The sequence below is a fragment of the Mobula hypostoma genome, chromosome 30 (assembly GCF_963921235.1).
Source record: "Mobula hypostoma chromosome 30, sMobHyp1.1, whole genome shotgun sequence".
Lineage (NCBI taxonomy): Eukaryota > Metazoa > Chordata > Chondrichthyes > Myliobatiformes > Myliobatidae > Mobula > Mobula hypostoma.
The window spans coordinates 12,337,317-12,354,885 of NC_086126.1; the positions used below are offsets into that span (position 1 = coordinate 12,337,317).

General features: G+C 49.7%; 1 protein-coding gene across 1 annotated transcript; it reads left to right on the top strand.

Annotated features, from left to right (window-relative positions):
• Positions 1-4,886: 4,886 nt before the first annotated feature.
• LOC134339581 (cystatin-2-like) lies at positions 4,887-9,538 on the top strand. Its single transcript, XM_063036208.1, has 4 exons — positions 4,887-4,959; positions 7,197-7,498; positions 9,072-9,182; positions 9,327-9,538. Exons 1-4 carry the CDS (start codon positions 4,887-4,889, stop codon positions 9,414-9,416), a joined length of 576 nt encoding a protein of 191 aa, XP_062892278.1. The 3' UTR covers positions 9,417-9,538.
• Positions 9,539-17,569: the final 8,031 nt, after the last annotated feature.

Sequence of the window (17,569 nt, forward strand, 5' to 3'; positions counted from 1 at the left end):
CGCGAGGGAAGAGTTGGGGGTCAGAACTGGGGAAGCCTTCGAGCGTAGGCCGTTCTGTGCAGCCGACATGAACGGGCAGGCATAGGTAGGGCCCGTGCCGGCGCCCTTCGCTACCCGTCAGGTTCGGGGAGACAGACAGGTGTGCGGACCGGGTCCGGCAGGCGGAGGAGGCTGGTGTTGGAATGGGATTGGGTGGTTCTTCTGTCAAGGAAGAAGCGGAAAGGTTTTGAAACCTTCCTGATTGGGGGTGGGGCGGGGGAGGAGGGAGGAAAATAGGCTGAACATCCAAGGTGAAGATGAAGTGGTCATGGCCAGGGAATCGAAGGTTACGGAGAATAGAGAAGGCATGAGAACTGTAAAATAATATTAAGACACCAGTGGAGGAAGACCCGAGAGCTCAAGCGGGATTAAAAATATAAATGGTCCTTTGATGTATATTCTCTGATATAGACTTCGATCCCAGACCATTAAGCACTTTAAAAACAAGTAAGGAAACTTTAAGATCAATTGCAAAACATACAGGAAGCCATTGCAGAGTTAGGTCGGACAGGAATGATGTTCTCTCTCAAAGTCTAGCACTGGTGTTCTGAATGAATTTGTGCACAAAACGCCCTCCTGTTCACTGCTCCTCGTTTCAGAAAATGGTGCAAAGAAACACAGAAAAACAGAAACAAAACATCCAGTAAGTGGCTGTTCTGTGGGGAAAAAACACCTTGCTCCTCAGTGGGTGGAATGGTAGGGCGTATTCTGAACTTGGGGTATATGGCATATAATAATTTGACCAGCGACCAATTTGCAGACCTGAACATGGATTGTAGATTGAATTCAAAGTGCAGTCCGGAACAATAACTCTCCCTGAGCTGTGCGATGTAGTCGATTGCAAACCGGACATCGCTGATTAACACACATTGTGGGTGTCTGGAGTGTGGGTGCGATGAGGGAGGTGATTGCAAACTACATGCAATCTAAAGGAAGCACTGTAGATACATTGTAACTATAGAATGGTCCTGCTCTTGCCTTTGATCTTTGGCATATAAAAATGTCACGGAGTATTGGGTCGTGAGGTCTCTTCTCCCGAGAGCTTCTCATTTTGTTGAATAAAAGTCTTTTGTATCCACCAGCTTCATTCAGTGTCTCTGTGGCAACTTTGTTCTCGTCACAAGAGGAGAATGGCCAGACTGGTTCAAATAACCAGGTCTTACAACAGTGGTGTGCAGAAGAGCATCTCTGAACAGACAACACGTCGAACCTCGAAGCGGACGGGCTACAGCAGAAGATCATGAACATACACTCAGCGGACACTTTTTTAGATACAGGAGGCACCTGATGTAGTGGCCATTGAGTGTACAGGACATTCGATCAGCTGTAGTGAAAGTTAAAGTGAAATTTATTATCAGGGTCACGACATACAACCCTGAGATTCATTTTCCTGCGGGCATAACTCAGCAAATCCATAGAATAGTAACTGTAAACTGGATCAGTGAAAGATCAACCGGAGTGCAGAAGACAACACACTGTGCAAATGCAAATATCAATAAATAACGAGAACGTGAGATGAAGGGTCCTTAAAGTAATATGATTGGTTGTAGGGGCATCTCAATAGATGAATATAGTTATCCCCTTTTGTTGGAGACCCTGATGGTTGAGGGGTAGTAACTACTCCTGAACCTCGTGGTGTGAGTTCTGAGGCTCTTGTACCTTCTACCTGATGACAGCAGCGAGAGGAGAGCATGGCCTGGGTGGTGGGGGTCTCTGATGATGGATGCTGCTTGCCTCCGATGGCAATGTTTCATGTAGACGTGCTCAGTGGTGGGGAGGGCTTTACCCGTGATGGACTGGGACGAATCCACTACATTTTGTTGGATTTTCCACTCGAAGGTTTTGGTGTTCCCATGCCAGGCTGTGATGCAACCAGTCATGTCCTTGATTCATATAGTTTTAAGACCATAAGATATAGGAGCAAAATTAGGCCTTCGAGTCTGCTGCGTCATTTCATCCATATTTCTTATCAGCCCCCAATCTCCTACCTCCTTCGCCTCCACACCTCATCCCTTCCTGCCCTGATCAAAAGAAATTACTCATCACCCTTCTCAAAGGTCAGCGCTCTATTGTTAGACACGCCCGCCACACTTGAAATTGCACAGTTGACTGAGACCCGTCGCTTCGATCAAGGTGCAGGGTCTAAGCGCGATCGCCGTGCTCACTACAGCCCGTGGTGGTCAGTGCTGGAGCGACCTCATTCATCCAGTTACCCTGTTAACATTGCAGACACAGGCAGATTCAGAATGCAAAAGCTTTATTGCGGAAGAATAAATTATGTATATATATATATATATATATATATATATACATACACACACATCAAAGTTGCTGGTGAACGCAGCAGACCAGGCAGCATCTCTAGGAAGAGGTACAGTCGACGTTTCGGGCCGAGACCCTTCGTCAGGACTAACTGAAGGAAGAGCTAGTAAGAGATTTGAAAGTGGGAGGGGGACGGAGAGATCCAAAATCATAGGAGAAGTCAGGAGGGGGAGGGATGGAGCCAAGAGCTGAACAGGTGATTGGCAAAAGGGATATGAGAGGATAATGGACAGGAGGCCCAGGGAGAAGGAAAAGGGGGAGGGGGAAAACCCAGAGGATGGGCAAGGGGTATAGTCAGAGGGACAGGGGAAGAAGAAGCAGAGAGAGAGAACAATGTGTAGCGGAAGTTAGAGAAATCAATGTTCATGCCGTCAGGTTGGAGACTACCCAGAGGGAATATTGGTTTTGTTCCTCTAACCTGAGTGTAGCTTCATCTTTACAGTAGAGGAGGCCATGGATAGACATATCAGAATGGGAATGGGATGTGGAATTAAAATGTGAGGCTATTGGGAGATGCCATGATCCTCTCATATCCCTTTTGCCAATCACCTGTCCAGCTCTTGGCTCCATCCCTCCCCCTCCTGTCTTCTCCTATCATTTTGGATCTCTCCCTCCCCCTCCCCCTTTCAAATCTCTTACTAGCTCCTCCTACAGTTAGTCCTGCAAAGGGTCTCGGCCAGAAACGTCGACTGTACCTCTTCCTGGAAATGTTGCCTGGCCTGCTGCGTTCACCAGCAACTTTGATGTGTGTTGCTTGAATTTCCAGCATCTGCAGAATTCTTCGTGTTTGCATATATATATATATACATTTGCGGCTTAATTATACAATTATGGTAATACCTGGTGAGCCGTTGAGTTGAAACACAGATAGTACCGAAAGAAGAACGTACAGCGGTCGAGCACAGAAGCGGGTTACTTGACCCTCGATGTCCATGACGAGCGATTATATAGGAGTTCCAACTCAAACTTGGTGTGTGTGAGAGAGAGAAAGAGAGATAGTGGCCCGGGGAGTGCATGTTAGTGATAGAGTGTACGAACAAACACACACACACACACACACACACACACACACACACACATACAAGTAAAGTGCTGTGTCAGTATCCGTTTGACCTGGGGACAGGAGTATTGCTACAGTCCGGTCATCTGCACGGTCTACAGCTGATTCCCTGCGGGTGGGGGGGGGGGGGAGAGAGAGAGAGAGAGAACTGGAGCCAGTAGAGATTCCCCGCCGGTTCACCGGCAGATTGATGAAAACTCCCTCTCTCCCGCTGACCAGCGTCGCATACTTCGATCACCTAGGCAAGTAGAGGACTCCTGTGGAAGGGACAGTCCGGGATATCAAGCGCAGTCTTCTTGCAGGTGGGAACGGGTGAGTGGGAGAGAGGAAGGAACCAGAGGGGAGGGGAGAGTGGACCATAGGGAAGGGATGGAGGAGGGGACCCTGGTGGAGGTAATAAGAAGTGAATGGACAGAGTTGGGAAGATGAAGAAGCGGCTGGGGAACGTTTCTATACCACAAGGAGAAAATTAATATTCATGACATTGTGGTGAAGCTTCCGAGACGGAATATAAGGTGTTGTTTCTCCACACTGAGGGTAACCTCATTTTGGCACATTTCGGCCTTGGACCGACACGGCAGAACGGAAACGGGAATGGGAATCGGAATTAAACGTTTTGGCCACGGCGAATCCCTCTTGTGGCAGACGGTGGTGGTGGTGGTGCAGGTTCTGGAAGTGGCCTCCTGATTTCCTACGGTGTTGACTGTCCGTCAACTGAACCAGGCCGGGAAACTCACCACGTAACTTGTAATTAGTCGAAGCTTGCACTTTTTCGCCTCTGCAGGAACAGGAATGTAACAGGTTAACAACTTAAAACATGAATTCTAATCTTCGCTGTGAACCAATACTCATTCAAACCGCTCCTCCACTTCAAATCACAACAATCGGGAATCTCCCATTGTTCAGAAGATCGACCCTTCTTCTCCCAGCCCCTGGCATGCACTTTCTTCCTTGCGATGATGACTCTTCGAGGTCATCGCTGATATGCATTTGAAGCCCCTGCTTTCTTTTCATTCCATTCCAGTTCAAATGTTGCTTTCAGTCTCAGCGTCATCTGACTGTCCGATAACACCTCCCACTGGATCTAGTCAGACAGCCACACAGCTTCTCTTGTCTCCTTCGATTCTTGTTCAAACCAGGTCACTTAGACAGCGGGTCGAGGTAACGAGACGACTTCTGCAAAGCGTCCATTGTACTCAATACACAGCTTATCTGAGAATGTTCTCAGGTTTAGCAGAAACTCATTGTTTCAACGTTCAATTGCTGTGATTCGATTACCCCTGAGGATTAATCAGTTCTCGAACAGTTCACAAGATGGAGGCTAGAGGGCAACCTCACAAAATGGCGGACTCCTTCCGTCAAGCACATGGCAAGAACAAGGACAATTAGTTTGTCTCTTTCCGCTTAACTCCACTCATTCGAGTTTGACACTTTCTTCCACATTTTCACTCCCCCACGGTCGACAATGGATCTCACCAATGTCGAGGAGACTGCGTCAGGCGCACCTAACACAATGGACGACTCCAGCAGCTTCGCAGGTGAAGTGCTGCCTCACCTGGAAGGACAGTTTGGGGCCCTTATTGGAGGTGACTGGGCAGGTTAGGCCACTTGCAGGGGTAAGTGCCTGGAAGGAGATTAGCAGGGAGGGATGAATGGACAATAGAATTATGGAGGGAACGATCCCTGTGGAAGGTGGAGTGTTCGTTGGGGGGGGGCAGTGGAAGTTGTGGAGGATGATGTGTTGGGTGCGGACCTGATGGAGAGGTAGAGAAGAACAGAAGGGACTCCATCACTGTTAAGACAGCGGGAAGATGGTGTGAGCGTGGATGATCGGAAAATGGAGGAGATGCGGGTAAGAACAGCATCAATATTGGTGGGAGTGGGCCCGTTCTTTAAAGAAGGCCCCACCTCCACTATTGATGCTGCCCTCACCCGCATCTCCTCCATTTTCCGATCATCCACCCTCACACCATCGTTTCGCTGCCTTAATAATGATAGAGTCCCTTTTGTTCTTGCCTACCTCTCCATCAGACTCCGCACCCAAAACATCATCGTCCACAACTTCAACTGACCCCCCACGAACACTCCACTTTCCACAGGGATCGTTCCCTCCATAATTCCCTTATCCATTCATCCCTCCCCACTGATCTCCCTCCAGGCACTTACCCCTGCAACTGGCCTAACCTGCCCAGTCACCTCCAATGAGGACCCCAAACTGTCCTTCCAGGTGAGGCAGCAATTCACCTGCAAATCTGCCGGTGTCGTCCATTGTGTTTGGTGCCTTTGACGCAGCCTTCTCTACATCGGTGAGACCCATTATCGGCGGTGGGGGAGTGAAATGTGGGAGAAAGTGTCAAACTCGAATGGGTCGAGGTTAGTGGAAACAGACAAACCAATTGTCTTTATTATTGCCATGTGCTTGACGGAATGGAATCCGCCATTTTGTGAGGCTGCCCTGTAGCCTCCATCTTGTGAACCGTTCGAGAACTGATTCTTCCACAGGGGTAATGGAAACAGAACAATTGAACGTTGTGACAATGAGTTTCTGCTAAACTTGAGAACATTCTCAGATAAGCTGTGTGTTGAGTACAATGGCAGCTTTGCAGAAGTCGTCTCGGTACCTCGACCCACTGTCTAAGTGACCTGGTTTGAACAAGAATAGAAGGAGACAAGAGAAGCTGTGTAGCTGTCTGACTATATCCAGTGGGAAGGTATTATCGGACAGACAGATGACGCTGACACTGAAAGGCAACATTTGAACTGGAATGGAATGAACAGAAAGCAGAGGCTTCAAATGCATAATAGCGATGACCTCGAAGAGTCATCATCGCAAGGAAGAAAGTGCATGCCAGGGGCTGGGAGAAGAAGGATCTATTCTCTGAACAATGGGAGATTCCCGATTGTGGTGATTAGAAGTGGAGGAGCGATTTGAATGAGTATTGGTGCACAGAGGAGAGTAGAATTTATGTTTTAAGTTGTTGGCCTGTCACATTGTTGTTCGTGCGGAAGTGAAAAAGTGCAAGCTTCGACCAATTACGAGTTACGTTTTGAGTTTCCCGGCCTGGTTCAGCTGACGAACAGTCAACGCCGTAGGAAATTATGGGGCCACTTCCAGCACCTGCGTCACCACCACCCCCGTCTGCCACAAGCGAAACTTTTAATTCCGATTCCCATTCCCGTTTCCGTTCTGGCGTGTCGGTCCAAGGCCAAAATGTGTCAAAATGAGGTCACCCTCAGAGTGAAGAAGCAACACCTTATGTTCCGTCTGGGAAGCTTCACCACAATGTCATGAATATTAATTTTCTCCTTGTGGTATAACTCGTTCCCCACCCTCTTCTTTCTCTTCCCAACTCTGACCTTTCACTTCTTATTACCTCCACCTGGATCCCCTCCTCCTTCCCTTTCCTGTATGCTCCACTCTCCTCTCCCCTCTGGTTCCTTCCTCTCTCCCACTCACCCGGCTTCACCTATCACATTCCAGCTAGCGTCCTTCCCTTCCCTCCAGCTACTTATCCAGACGTCTTTCCCCTTCCCTCTCAGTCCTGAAGAAAAGATCTTGGCCCAAAACCTCTCTTTTCCATAGTCCAGACGAAGAGTCACGGCCGGAAACGTCGATTGTACTTTCTTCTCCCCCATACATGCTGCCTGGCCTGCTGAGTTCCTCCAGCATTTTGTGTTTGTGTGCGCGTTGCTTTGGATTTCCAGCATCTGCTCCTTTCTTGTGTTTGCAATGTCACAAAAAGACGTGGGGTGATTGCGGATTTGGGTGCGGAAGTCCCGCAGAAGGATGACGTGGCCAGAGCGGGGCGGAGTGACGAGCGAAGGGCGGAGGAAAAGACGCCAGCACCTGTTATTTGCTTTACTGCGGAGGAAGATGGGCCAGTTCTGGTGGTGTTGGTGTTGATGTTGGGGGCGGCGGATGTGGGGGCGACCTCCATGCCCGGCGGCCTCTGCCCCGTGCCCACAGATGACCCCGGCGTGCTGAAAGCGATCCGGGTGGCCGAGGAGGACTTCAACCACAAATCCAGCGACTTGTTTCACACCGCGGTGTCGAATGTGATATCGGCCCAAAAACAGGTGATGGGGAGGGAAATAGGAGGAAGGGGAGGGGAGGGAAAAGAGGCGTAGGTGAGGGAGGAGTGGGTGGGACGGGTGGAGCGGGGAAGAGAAGGGGAGAGTGACGAGCGGGAGCCCGGGAAGGGGCCAGGTGAGGGGAGGAGAGATGGGGAAGGGGGAGAGGGGGAGGAATGGAAGATGGAGCAGGGGGAAGGAGAGGAGAGGGAGAGGGGTGGGGGAGGGAGGGCGGAGGAGTGGGAAGTGGGCAGTAGGGGGAGCGGAACTGGGGAGCAGAGGGGGAAGGGCTGAGGCAATGGAGAGGGGGAGCGAGTGGGGGTAAGGGCGAAATAGACGCGGTGGGCAGAGGAGGGGAAGTGGGGAGGAGAGGGGGAAGCGGAAGTGTGGGAGGAAGGGTAGGGGAGGTGAGGATGCGGAGCAGAGATGAAGGGGATAAAAGCGGTAGGGGAGTGGGAAGGAGGAGAAGTGAGTGAGAAGGAAGATAGTGAGGGGGAGAGGGAGAGTGGGAGGAGGAGTGCAAGCGGGGGAAGATGGGGTGGAGGGGAAGGGAGGTGCAAGAGGAGGGGAGAGTGGGGAGAATGGGGTCCGGGAGTGGGCGAGGGAGAATACGGAGAATCTACAGAGAGAGATGTATAGGTTAATTCAGTAGGCAAATATGTGTCAGATGCAGTACAATGTTGGTAAATACGGGGTCATCCACTTTGGAAGGGAAAATGGAAGAGCAGATTATTATTTAAATGGTAAAAGATTGCAGCACGCTGCTGTACAGAGGGACTCGGGAGTGCTTGTGCATGAATCACGAAAGGTTGGTTTGCAGGTGCAACAGGCTATCAAGAAGACAAATGGGATATTGGCCTTCATTCCTGGAGAGTTTGAATTCAGCAGCAGGGAGGTTATGCTGCAACTGTACTGGGTACTGGTGACGTGGCACCTGGAGTACTGCATGCAGTTCTGGTCTCCTTGCTTCAGGAAGGATATACTGGCTTTGGAGGTTCATCATGTTGATACTACAGATGAGGGTGTGAGACTATAAGGAGAGATTGAATCGCCTGGACTGTACTTGCTAGAATTCAGAAAAATGAGAAGAAATCTTATAGAAAAATACAATTATGAAAGAGATAGAGGCAGTAAAGTTCTTTCTACTGGTAAGTGAGACTAGAACTAGGGGGCATGGCCTCAAGTTTCGGGGCAGTGCATTGAAGAGAGAGATGACGAGGAACTGCTTTTCCCAGAGAGTGGTGATTCTGTGCAATTCTCTGCCCAATAAAGCAGTCGAGGCTACATCAGTAAATATATTTAAGACAAGATTGGATAGATTTTTGCATAGTAAGGGAATTAAGGTGTATGGGGAAAAGGCAGGTGGGTGGAGATGAGTCCATAACCAGATCAGTCCTGATCTTATTGAGTGGCGGAGCGTGCTCGACGGGCCAGATGGCCGACTCCTGCTCCTATTTCTTGTGACCAGCAGAGTAAAGGTGGTGGGTGTGTGCAGATGGGTGACCACTTCTGGCTCGATACACACCGACACCCCGTAGGGATGTTTTGAGGCCTGTCTGACTGTAAGGTGCTCTTGCAGGTGGTGTCGGGGTTCATGTACCATCTCACCCTGGAGCTGAGAACCACCGTCTGCAGGAAGCGTTCGGTTTCCCGGAACTGTCCCTTCCACAAGGATCCTCAATATGCCAAGGTGAGCGATCAGTGCACTGGTGGTCTCGGGAGTGAGGGGCGGAGGTCCTGTCCCCAGGGACACTGGAACGTGGTGGGGATTTATGAATCTGCTGGGGTACCGGTAGGAAACTCTTTTAATACTGGCCTCTGCTTTTCCCCGCAGACAATGACCTGTAAATTTCAAGTCTTGGAGCACCCGTGGATCGGGCCCACGCAGGTGACTGAATCTTCTTGCTCCAGGACGGCCAAGTGACCGGTCTGTAGGACCCCGGCGGCACACAGCGTGGCGCGCACCGCTCAGCTAAAACAATAATTCTGATCACCAGGTCAAATGGATAGGAATACAGCACTTTACCACGGCCCGGGTCGCCTCGTAATGCAATTTCTACAACGCATACAGACAAACGCGCGTGTGTATACACTCGCTCACTAATATACATTCCCCGGGCTACTATCCCTCTCTCTCTCATAAGCCATTCACCCCCGGGGAGAAACAGAGCATTTTGTCCAAGTTCCCCTCACATAAGCTCGCCCGTGGGAATTCAGAATTCTGGCGCAAGCTCAAGGAAATGGTTGAAATTCACCAGAGGCACCCTAAAGATATACACGTGTTAGTGAAAGCGAAGTGCCCGAGGAATATGTGGGACAGGATGGCCCAGGGGGTGCAAATAATATCTGGGTTTCAACTCACGGGCTGACCGCTTATTAACATAATTGTATAATTAAGCTACAAATGTATATTTTTATGCTTGCGCAATAAAGCTTTTGCATTCTGAGTCTGCCTGTGTTTGCAATGTTAACAGGGTAACTCGGTGAACGAGGTCGACCCAGCACTGACCACCACGGACTATAGTGCGCTCAGCGATCGTGGTTAGACCCAGCATCTCGATAGGAGCGACGGGTCTCAGTCAGTGGTGTAATTTCAAATGTGGCAGGTGGGTGTGAGACCAGACGACTCGGCCTCAGAATAGAGGGCCGTCCTTTTAGGAGGGAGAGCAGTAATTTCTTCAGCCAGAGAGTGGTGAATCTGTGGAATTCGTTGCCACAGGCAAGCCTTTGAGTACGTTTAAGACAGAGATTGATAGATTCTCGACTGATCAGGGTATGGAGTAACACGGGGAGAAGGCAGGAGATTGGGGGCTGAGAGGGAAAATGGTGAAATGGCGGAGCAGATTCGACGGGCCAAATGGCCTAATTCTGCCTTTTTATCTCACGGCCTTATAAAGTATATTCATCACGGAAAATGTACCGTTTCACGTTCTAATCAGGAACACTCTCCAGAGCATCAACGTCCTTCCTCTCGTGGGGAGGCCAGAACTATACGCGATACTCCAGATCTGAGTTTTATGAAGTCTGTCAATCTAACCCGGCGAAGATTTTTGTCACAGTCAGACATGAAAGTGTTCATTACCTTAACGTCGACAATGTCTCCAACCACGGTCCTAATGCCCTTTACCTCCCCAACCCAACCCGTCACCCACGACTCAGTTCTTGCCAAAATCCATTTCATCCTGTCACTTCGCTTCCCGATCTGAACTTACCGTCGGCTGCACTCAGTCACAAACCACCGGGCCCCATCAGGCTCATAATCAGCGGCGACGATATCCAGACCACACTGAGGTTTCTTCCCCTAAGGGAAAAGACGCATTCTTTCCTCTGCCCCCGGCCCACCTGGCTTCACCCGTCGCCTTTGATCTTATCCTCATTCCCACGACATGTTTTTATATTCTGGCCCCTTCCCTTCCTCTCCAGCCCTGATGAAGGGTCTCGGCCTGAAACGGCGGCTGTTTATTCCTTTCCATAGATGCTGGGTTCCTTCACCATTTTGCGTGTCGATTAGTGAGGGGTTTAGGGAGAAGGAGTCGGGTGCAGGATGGAAGGGAGTTTGGGGAGGAAAGGGGGAAGAGATGGGAGGGAGGGGCGAGCGCTGTGGGGAGGAGAGTCGGATAGGAGTGAAGGAGAAGAAGAGTCGGGGAGCCGGAGGATTGTTGGAGTGTGTGGAGACGTTGAAGGAGGGGGAGCGGTGCTCCCACAGCAGAGCTCCTGTGCAGGGGAGGTGGGGCCGGGGTGGTGGAGGTTGAACAGCAGAGAGGAGGTGACGGGTGGCCACTCGCCGTATCCTCCCGGCCCGATACATACACACCCTTTTACAGAGCTTTGGAGGGGTTTTCCTGACCAGTCTTGTATCAGGAGCCCAGACTGTGGTCCTTCCCCATCGAGCCCGAGCACTGGCTGTGCCAGCACGGTCCTGAGGCCCGGATCGTGCCAGTCGGTACCATTCCCCAGTGGCCCGGTGTAGGAAGAAGACATGCAAGAAGACTGCGCTTGATATCCCGGACTGTCCCCTATACGGGAGTCCTCTATATGCCAAGGTATTCGAATTGTGCGACGCTGGTCAGCGGTTAGAGATGGAGGTTTCATGAATCTGCCGGGGTACCGGCGGGGAACCTCGACTAGGTCCAGATTTCTCTCTCTCTCTCTCTCTCTCTCTCTGCACAGAGAATCAGCTGTAGATTTAAAGTCCGGGACCGCCCGAGGCTCGGGCCGGTGCAGATGATTGAAGAGCAGTGCGTCAGGGTAGCGAAGTGACCGGACTGTAGGACCCCTGCGGTGCACACAGCTCTGCTGAAGCAATACTCCCGACCGCTGGTCAAACGGATACTAACACAGCACTTTACCTGTGTGTGTGTGTGCGTGTGTGTGTATACACTCTATCACTAACATACATTCCCCGGGGACCTTCTCTCTTTCTTTCTCTCACACACACCAAGTTTGAGTTGCTGGTGAACGCAGCAGGCCAGGCAGCATCTCTAGGAAGAGGTACAGTCGACTTTTCGGGCCGAGACTCTTCGTCAGGACTAACTGAAGGAAGAGCTAGTAAGAGGTTTGAAAGTGGGAGGGGCAGGGGGAGATCCAAAATGATAGGAGAAAACAGGAGGGGGAGGCATGGAGCCAAGAGCTGGACAGGTGATTTGCAAAAGGGATATCAGAGGATCATAACATCTCCCAATGGCCACACATTTTAATTCCACATCCCATTCCCATTCTGATATGTCTATCCACGGCCTCCTCTACTGTAAAGATGACGCCACACTCACGTTAGAGGAACAACACCTTATACTCCGTCTGGGTAGCCTCCAACCTGATGGCATTGACACTGACTTCTGTAATTTCCGCTAATGCCCCACCTACCACTCGTACCCCATCCGTTATTTATTTATATACACACATTCTTTCTCTCTCTCTCCTTTTTCTCCCTCTGACTATATCTCTTGCCCATCCTCTTCTGGGTCCCACCCAATTCCTTCTCCCTGGGCCTCCTGTCCCATGATCCTCTCATATTCCTTTTGCCAATCACCTGTCCAGCTCTTGGCTCCATCCCTCCCCTCCTGTCTTCTCCTATGATTTTGGATCTCCCACTCTCCCTCCCACTTTCAAATCTCTTACCAGCTCTTCCTTCAGTTAGTCCTGACGAAGGGTCTCGGCCCGAAACGTCACCAGCAACTTTGATGTGTGTGTATATATATATATATAGATATTCTTGCGCAATAAAGCTTTTGCATTCTGAGTCTGCCTCTGCTTGCCATGTTAACAGGGTAACTACGTGAATGAGGTCTGCCCAGCACTGACCACCACGGACAGTAGTGAGCTCGGCGATCGCGGTTAGACCCTGCACCTTGATCGGAGCGACGGGTCTCAGTCAGCGGTGCAATTTCAAACGTGGCTGGCGTGTCTAACAATAGAGCGCCGAACTTTCAGAAGGGTGATGAGTAATTTCTTTACCCAGAGCGATTCTTTAGAATTCTTTGCCACAACCAGCTGTGGAGGCCAAGTCTTTATGTTTATTTAAGGCAGAGATTGATAGATTCTTGATTGGTCAGGGCAGGAAGGGATGGGGTGATGAGCGGAAGGAGGTAGGAGATTGGGGGCCGATAGGGAAAATGGATGAAATGACGCAGCAGACTCGAAGGCCTAATTTTGCTCCTATATCTTATGGTCTTAAACTATATTCATCAAGGAAATAACGGTCTGCATCACAGCCTGGCATGGGAACACCAGCACCTTCGAGTGGAAAATCCCGCAAAATGTAGCGGATTCAGCCCAGTACATCACGGGTAAAGCCCTCCCCACCATTGAACACTACTACATGAAACATTGCCATCGTAGAAAAGCAGCATCCATCATCAAAGACCCGCACCACCCAGGCCCTGCTCTCTTCTCGCTGCTGTCATCAGGTAGAAGGAACAGGAGCCTCAGGACTCGCACCACCAGGTTCAGGAATAGTTACCCCCCCCCCCCAACCATCAGGCACTTGAACAAAAGGGGATAACTACACTCATCCATTGAGGTGTCCCCACAACCAGTGATCTCACTTTAAGGACTCTTTATCTCATGTTCTCGTTATTTATTGATATTTGATTTGCACAATTTGTTATCTTCTGGACTCTGGTTGATCTTTCATTGATCCTGTTTACAGTTACCATTCTATAGATTTGCTGAATATGCCCGCAGGAAAATGAATCTCAGGGTTGTATGTCGTGACCCTGATAATAAATTTCACTTTAGCTTTGACTACTGCTTATAAAATGTCTGTACACTCAATGGCCACTACGTCAGGTGCCTCCTGTATCTGAAAGAATGTATGTTCATGATCTTCTGCTGTAGTCCGTCCACTTCAAGGTTCGACATGTTGTGTGTTCAGAGATGCTCTTCCGCACACCACTGTTGTAACGGGTGGTTATTTGCGTTTCTGTCAGCTTGAACCAGTCTGGCCGTTCTCCTCTTTTAACAAGAACGAAGTTGCCAGTGACACACTGAATGAAGCTGGTGGATACAGAACAGTTTTATCCAACAAAATGAGACACTCTCGGAGGAAGAGGCCTCCCGACCCAATATTCTGTGACATTTTTATATGCCAAAGATCAAAGGCAAGAGCAGGACAATTCTACACTTACAATGTATGTACAGTGCTTCCATTAGATTACATGTACTTTTCAATCACCTCCCTGTTAATCAGCATTGTCCGGTTTGCAATCGACTCCAGCGCAGGGCTCAAGGAGACCTATTGTTCAGGACTGCACTTTCAATTCAATCTACAATCCACGTTTAGGTCTGAAGATTGGTCGCTGGTGAAATTACTATATGCGATATACCCCAAATCCAGAATACGCCCAACCACTCCAACCACTCATGAGCAAGGTGTTTTTGCCCACTAAACAACCACTTACTGGATGTTTTCGTTCTGTTTCTGTGGGATTTTTGCACCTTTCTCTGAAACGAGGAGCGGGGAACGGGAGGGCGTTTTGTGCACAGAATCATTCAGAACACCAGTGCTAGTCTTTGAGAGAGAACATCATTCCTGTCCGACCTACTCTGCAATGGCTTCCTGTATGTTTTGGAATTGATCTTAAAGTTTCCTTCCTTGTTTTTAAAGTTCTTAATAGTCTGGGATCGAAGTCTATATCAGAGAATGTACATCAAAGGACCATTTTTGTTTTTAATCCCGCTTCAGCTCTCGGGTCTTCGCCCACTGGTCTGTTAGTATTATTTTACAGTTCTCAGGTCCTCTCTCTTCTCCGTAACTTTCGATTCCCTGGCCCTGACCACCTCATCTTCACCTTGGATGTTCAGTTTCTCTTCCTCCCTTCCACCTCCACTCCCCCCCCCCCCGCACCAATCAGGAAGGTTTCAAAGAACTTCCACTCCTTCCTTGACAGAAGAACCACCCAATCCCACTCCAGCACCACCCTCCTCCGCCTGGCAGACCCGGTCCGCACTCCCCTCTCTCTCTCCGAACCTGAAGAGTAGCCAATGGCACCGGCACTGGCCCTACCTATGCCTGCCCGTTCATGTCGGCTGCACAGAAATGCCTATGATCGGAGGCTTCCCCGGTTCTATCCCCCAACTCCTCCCTCGCCACACTTACGACAGCATCGGCGCCGTTTCATCCACCCACGCTGAGCTCGTCAATTTCATCAACCTCGGATCTAACTTCCACCCGGCCCTTACATTCACTTGGTTCATCTCTGACACCTCCCTCCCCATTCTTGTTCTCTTTGTCTCTATATACAGTCAACTGATCAGGTTGACCCCAGGTCAAACGGATACTAACACAGCACTTTACGTGTGTGTGTGTGTGTGCGTGTGTGTGTGTGTGTGTGTGTGTGTGTGTCTGTCTGTCTGTCTGTCTGTCTGTCTGTCTGTGTACGTGCACTCTCTCACTAACATACATTCCCCGGGCCCCTATCTCTCTTTCTCTCTCACACACACACCACGTTTGAGTTGGAACTCCCGTACAATCTCTCGTCATGGACATCGAGGGGCCAAGTAACCCGCTCCTGTGCTCGACCGCTGTACGCTCTACGTTCGGTAGTATCTGTGTTTCAACTCACCGGCTCACCAGTTATTACCATAGTTGTGTAATTAAGCCGCAAATGTATTTTTTTAATTATTCTTGCGCAATAAACTTTTTGCGTTCGGAGTCTGCTGTGTTTGCAATGATAACAGGGTAACTCGGTGAATGAGGTCGCCCCAGCACTGACCACCACGGACTATAGTGAGCTCGGTGATCGCGGTTAGACCCTGCACCTTGATCGGAGCGACGGGTCTCAGTCCGCGTGCAATTTCAAACGTGGCGGGCGTGTCTAACAATAGAGCGCCGAACTTTCAGAAGGGTGGTGAGTAATTTCTTTAGCCAGAGCGATTCTTTGGAATATTTTGCCAAAGGCGGCTGTGGAGGCTAAGTCTTTATGTTTATTTAAGGCAGGGATTGATAGATTGTTGATTGGTCAGTGCATGAAGGGGTGGGGGGAGGAGAAGGGGGTAGGAGATTGGGGACTGATAGGGAAAATGGATGAAATGACGGAGCAGACTCGAAGGCCTAAGTTTGCTCCTATTATCTTATGGTCTTAAACTATATTCATCAAGGAGATGACTGGCTGCATCACAGCCTGACATGGGAACACCAAAACTTTCGAGTGGAAAATCCCGCAAAAGGTAGCGGATTCAGCCCAGTACATCACGGGTAAAGCCCTCCCCACCATTGAGCACATCTACATGAAACTTTGCCATCGTAGAAAAGCAGCATCCATCATCAGAGACCCCCACCACCCAGGCCGTGCTCTCTTCTCACTGCTGCCATCAGGTAGAAGATACAAGAGCCTCAGGACTCGCACCACCAGCATCAGGAACAGTTACCACCCCTCAACCATCAGGCACTTGAACAGAAGGGGATAACTGCACTCATCCATTGAGATGTCCCCACAACAAATGATCTCAATTTAAGGACTCCTTATCTCATGTTCTCGTTATTTATTTATATTTGCATTTGCAGTTTATTGTCTTCTGCACGCTGGTTAATCTTTCACTGATCCAGTTTACAGTTACTGTTCTATGGATTTGCTGAGTATGCCGGCAGGGAAATGAATCTCAGGGTTGTATGTCGATTCCCTGAGAATAACTTTCACGTTAGCTTTGACTACAGCTTATCGAATGTCTTGTACACTCAATGGCCACTACATCATGTGCCTCCTGTATCTGAAAATATGACCTCGGAGTGTGTGTTCATGATCTTCTGCTGTTGCCCGTCCACTTCAAGGTTCGACGTGTTGTGTGTTCAGAGATGCTCTTCTGCACACCACTGTTGTAATATGCGGTTATTTGAGTTCCTGTTGCCTACCTGTCAGCTTGAATCAGTCTGGCCATTCTCCTCTTTTAACAAGAACAAAGTTGTCCTCCTCCCTCGCGGCACTGACAACAACATCGGCGCCGTTTCGTGCACCCACGCTGAGCTCGTCAATTTTATCAACTTTGGCTCTAACTTCCACCCGGCCCTTACATTCACTTGGTTCATTTCTGACACCACCCCTCCCCTTTCCTGTTCTCTCTGTCTCTGTATACAAACAGTCAACTGATATCTTTCATAAACCTGATCCCCATGGTTATCATGACTATAACTCTTCCCAACCGGTCTCCGGGAAAAATATTATTTGCTCTTCCCAGTCTCTTCACCTGCAGGACGAGGCTTTCCATTCCAGGACATCAGAGATGTCAGCCTTCTTTAAAGAACGGGCCCCCTCCCACCACTATTGATGCTGCTGTCACCCGCATCTCCTCCATTTCCCGATCATCCACGCTCACACCATGTTCCCACTGCCTTAATAATGATGGGGTCCCTTCTGTTCTTCTCTACCTCTCCATCAGCTCCGCAACCAACACATCATCCTCCATAACTTCCACTGCCCCCCCCCACCCCACGAACACTCCACCTTCCACAGGGATCGTTCCCTCCACAATTCCCTTGTCCATTCATCCCTCCCAACTAATCTCCTTCCAGGCACTTACCCCTGAAAGTGGTCTAACCTGCCCAGTCACCTCCAATGAGGACCCCAAACTGTCCTTCCAGAT